The 5,148-nt window shown below is 39.4% G+C and overlaps 2 protein-coding genes across 2 annotated transcripts in view; one reads left to right on the top strand and one right to left on the bottom strand.

Annotated features, from left to right (window-relative positions):
* The window catches only part of LOC108317518, a 140,229-nt gene extending 135,602 nt beyond the window's left edge, over window positions 1-4,627 (bottom strand). The window contains exon 1 of the mRNA XM_037745520.1: window positions 4,508-4,627. Within this exon, the coding sequence (XP_037601448.1) occupies window positions 4,508-4,627 (120 nt within the window). The remainder of the gene's footprint in view (window positions 1-4,507) is intronic.
* ARIH1 (ariadne RBR E3 ubiquitin protein ligase 1) overlaps window positions 1-5,148 on the top strand; it is a 120,022-nt gene that overhangs the window by 68,555 nt on the left and 46,319 nt on the right. The gene's annotated exons all lie outside the window — the stretch shown is intronic.

The following is a 5,148-nucleotide window of genomic DNA, read 5'->3' as shown; positions in this document are numbered from 1 at the left end:
TTTTGAGATGGAGTCTTGCTCTGTTGCACAGGTTGGAATGCAATGGCACAATCTCAGCTCACTGCAACCTCCGCCTCCCAGGTCCTGGTTCAAGCAGTTCTCCTGCCTCAGCCTCCCGAGTAGCTGAGATTATAGACACACGCCACTGTGCTCAGCTAATTTTTGTATTTTTAGTAGAGACAGGGTTTCACCATGTTGGCCAGGCTGGCCTGGAACTCCTGACCTTGTGATTCGCCTGCCTCAGCCTCCCAAAGTGCTGGGATTATAGGCGTGAGCCACCCCACCCTACCCATTTACTCAATTTTTGTAAACAAAGGGGCTTCAACTTGAGAGGTTATATGGACAACTTAGAGAAGAAAAATTATTCTTAATTTTCTTACTGCTATTTGACATTAGTTGCTGTTATGTAAAGTGATCCTGATAAACGCAACCTTTAAGAGTGCATTTTTTAGTTTCTTTAAGTCCATTAATTTCTTTTGTAAATAATATTTCATGTATTTATCATGTACTCATTCTTGATCAGATGTATTTGTGATTTAAACAGGGATAAGTTTAATGAATAGATAATATGATCCCCTGGGACAGGGGAAAGCCCAGGGAGCCATGTAGGTGAGCTCAAGGTTATGAGGGAACGAATATATCAGAGGAGGAAGAGGGAAAGCGAAGTGAGATAGACGGGAAGATATCTGTGGTAATAGCATGTTCCTTTAGAGCACAATGAATATGTGTCTTTAGACCACAAATTTGTGTTTTGTTTTTTGGTGTTCTTATTTTTTTGCTTTATCTTTAGACGTGTGTACGATTTATTTCTAACTTGTTTAATCTTATTATCTAATTAGAAAAGCTATTTTAAAAGAAGCTTTTAAAGAATAAAAAGCTTTTATCTATGTGCTGAAGTTGTAACAAGGATGAGAGAGGCAAATCTGACACGAGTGCAAATAATCATTACATTTATGAACTATAAAAGAATCTCTTTTTATCTTCTATCTTTTTATCTTAGAATGAGCTCTAGACTAGAAGTCACAAAGGTTGAGTCTTAAAGTGATCACTTAGTAACCATTTGTGACCATTGATCTCTCTCAAGGATTCTTACTTGAAAAAGAATGAAGCATATAAGCATATGTACATGTTTTTAAGTTTTGAATAAAACATTCTGGAGTTGCTGATTTATTTACTGTATTTGTTTTTTTTTACACAATACCCCTTCCTTTAATAGCCTTAAAAGTCAGAGTCTCCATTAGTGATGTAACAAGTTAGTGCCAAATCTCCTTCTCTGATGGGGAGTAATGATAATAGACTCTCCTTTTAAGCTTGCTGTACATTTTACACTTCATTCTTTCAGTAAAACTAATTGCAGGGCTCTGATACACTTTTTTTTTTTTTTTTTTTTTTTTAGATTTTCATTTTGTTGCTCATGCTGGAGTGCAGTGGCTCAATCTTGACTCACTACATCATCTCCTGGGTTCAAGTGATTCACCAGCTTCAGTTTCCCGAGTAGCTGGGATTACAGGCGTGCCAGGCTGAGCTAATTTTTGTATTTTTAGTAGAGACGGGGTTTCATCATGTTGGCCATACTGGTCTTGAACTCCTGACCTCGTGATCTACCTGCCTCAGCCTCTCAAACTGCTGGGATTACAGGCATGAGCCACAGCGCCCAATCCTCTCATACATTTCTTTTTGTGTCTTTGTCTATGCATTTAGAAAATATAGCTGATATGCCTTATATAGAATTTCTATCCTAACCAGATGTTTTTATCTAATATCAGAAGTAACATGAGAAATTTTATAAGTACATGTCGCATAATGGCTAAATGAAAAGTCTAAGGGAATTTTAAGATACCCTTATAACAGCTGCAAAAAGAATAAAAGATCTTGGAATAAATTTGATAAAAAATGTGAAAGATTGCTATGAAGAAAACTTCAAATAATAAGATAATAGGTGGAGCCAGGCGCAGTGGCTCATGCCTGTAATGCCAGCACTTTGGGAGGCTGAGGCAGACTATCACAAGGTCGAAGATTGAGACCATCCTTTTTTAGTAGAGACATGGTGAAACCCCATCTCTACTAAAAAATACAAAAATTAGCTGGGTGTGGTGGTGCATGCCTGTAGTTTCAGCTACACAGGAAGCTGAGGCAGGAGAATTGCTTGAACCCAGGAGGGGGAGGTTGCAGTGAGTTGAGATCGCGCCATTGCACTCCAGCCTGGCACCTGGCAACAGAGTGAGACTGTGTCTCAGAAAAAAATAAAAAAGGGAATAGGATGACTTGAATATTTGAGATAGAAGAAATAGGAAAACATTGGAAATGAAGATTAGATTGACAGGGGAGAGCTGAGTGAGGACTAGTCCTACCAAATATAAGAATAGGCAGAGCAATGGAACAGGATAGAGTCAATATGCATGAGGAGAATTTAGTGTATTATAGAGGAGGCATTTCAAATAAGGTGGATTATTTGATACACGGTGTTGGAGGAACTTGGTAGCCCTATGGAATAGAAACTTCCTACCTAGCTTCATAAATCAAAGTTAATGAATTCACAAGCCATAAATTTAAACGGTGATAAGTTTCACTGTGTATGAATAAAGAGCTTTTGTATGGCAACAAAATATGAACACTAAGACTTCAATGTGGGAGAAGAGATTTCCCCTACTTATAAGTAACCAATTTCCCAAATAAGTAAAAAGTCCCCATAAATAAGTAAAAAACCCACAGGCAAAGTCGGCAAAATATATGAAGAGAGTATACAGGAAAAGAAATACACAATGTAGAATCTTTTTTGAAATATTAAAACTTCATAATAAAAGAAATTCAAATCAAAACTAATGAAGTTATTGCGTTTTTCACCTATTAGATTGGCAAAGATCAAGGAGTTCGATAATATACTACATTATCATGGGCATGAGAAACCAAGTACTCTTGCACAGTATAAATGATGACAATTTCTTTGCAGGGGAGCCTGGTGATAGCTATTAGATTATAAAAGTATATTTATTCTAATGTCACTTTTACAGATTTATCTTAGATAGATTCTTAAGCTCACAAAGATGTTTATATAGTCAGTGTAGCAGTGTAGTAGGGAAAAAAAAGGCAGTGTAAAGGTTCATTAATAGTAGACTGTAAATAAAGTTGTAGTACCCTTCTATAAAGGGGCAAACCCACACATGTACCAATGTGGTACCACATGAGAAATCTATTGGTTTTTTTTTTTTTTTTGAAACAGTCTCACTCTGTCACCAGGTGCCAGGCTGGAGTGCAAACCCACACATCCACACATGAGAAATCTATTGGATTTTTTTTTTTTTGAGACAGAGTCTCACTCTGTTGCCAAGCGCCAGGCTGGAGTGCAGTGGCACAATCTCGGCTCACTGCAACCTCTGCCTCCCAAGTTGAAGGGATTCTCCTGTCTCAGCCTTCTGAGTAGCTGGGATGACAGGCATCCACCACTGCACCCAGCTAATTTTATGTATTTTTAGTAGATGCAGGGTTTCACCTTGTTGGCCAGGCTTGTCTTGAACTCTTGACCTCAAATGATTTGCCCACATTGGCCTCCCAAAGTGCCAGGATTACAGGCCTGAGCCACCACAGCTATTTGGATTTTTTTTTTTTTAACAGAAACAACAAGGTACAGAAGAGAATAGGTAGTACTATTACTGTGTGTGTGTATATATATATACACATTTGAACCCCTCTGGAAGAATATGTAAGAAATTGGAAATAGCAGTTACCTCTGGGTAGAGGAAATGAACAATAAGGTTGGGAGTGAGGGAGGCCTATTTTTCTTTTTTTGAGACAGAGTCTCTGTCACCCAGGCTGGAGTGCAATGGTGGGATCTCTGCAACCTCTGCCTCCTGGGTTCAATCGATTCCCCCTCCTCAGCCTCCCAAGTAGCTGCTACTACAGGTGCAACCACATCTGGCTAAGTTTTGTATTTATAGTAGAGATGGGGTTTTGCCATGTTGTCCAGGCTGGTCTTGAACTCCTGACCTCAAGTGATACACCCGCTTCACCACCATACCTGGCTGATTTTTGTATTTTTAGTAGAGACAGGGTTTCGCTATTTTGGCCAGGCCGGTCTTGAACTCCTGTCCGCAAGTGATTGGCCCACCTTGGCCTCTCATAGTACTGGGATTACAGGCGTGAGCCAAATAAACTCTGAACTTGTACTGTTAAAAATTGTTTTTAACCGTAACCCTATATAACTTATTCAATTAAAAATAATTTAGTAGTAAATTATTGCAAAATGTTATTTAAAATAAGGTAACCATTATTTGAATCTTTTTAAAAGACATAATCCTCCAGATCATCTAATGAACAAAGTGTTACTGTTATTCTTAGCTATTCTGAATAAATCTTTTCATAAAGGGTTTATTGAGATATAATTTATATAGCTAGTGCTCGACTTATGACCACGATTGGGACCGGCAGGCCGGTCGTAACACGATTTTGTCATAAGTTGAGTAGGCTATATGCACAGTTGAAATGGTGCACGCGGAGATGGTAGTGCTACCGGAAGCTGGTCCGCACTGTTGTACGCCCAGCTGGGCAACGTTTGCGCTGCCAGACGCTGAGCAGTCGTGGCTAGCGATTGTGGTTGTAAAGTCGAATGGTTGTAAGTTGCATAGGTCATAAGTCGATCAATACCTTACCCAGTTCACCCATTTAAAGTGGCTTTTAGTATATTCACAGAGTTATGCACCATCACCACAATTTTAAAAACATTTTTATAAACCCCCCCCAGGAGAAAGGCCATACCCTTTTTTTTTTTTCTTTCCCCCCTGAGGTGAAGCCTCACACTGTCATCAGGCTGGAGTACAGTGGTGCAATCTCAGCTCACTGCAACCTCCGCCTACCCATTTTAAACAATTCTCCTGCCTCAGCCTCCTGAGTAGTTGGGACTACAGGTGTGCACCACCATGCCCAACTAAGTTTTTGTATTTTTAGTAGAGACGGGATTTCACTATGTTGGCAGGCTGGTCTTGAATTCCTGACCTTGTGATCTGCTCACCTCAGCCTCACAAAGTGATGGGATTACAGGTGTGAGACACCATACCCAGCTAACTCCATACCCTTTTAAATTTACCCCCTAATTCCCCTCTCAAGTCCACCAGCTCCTAAGGTAACTGCTCATCTGTTTTGTTTTTTTTTTTT

The sequence above is a fragment of the Cebus imitator genome, unplaced genomic scaffold (assembly GCF_001604975.1).
Source record: "Cebus imitator isolate Cc_AM_T3 unplaced genomic scaffold, Cebus_imitator-1.0 Scaffold203, whole genome shotgun sequence".
Classification (NCBI taxonomy): domain Eukaryota; kingdom Metazoa; phylum Chordata; class Mammalia; order Primates; family Cebidae; genus Cebus; species Cebus imitator.
The sequence above is the reverse complement of the archived record's forward strand: the minus strand, read 5'-3'. Positions and strand labels throughout refer to the sequence as shown.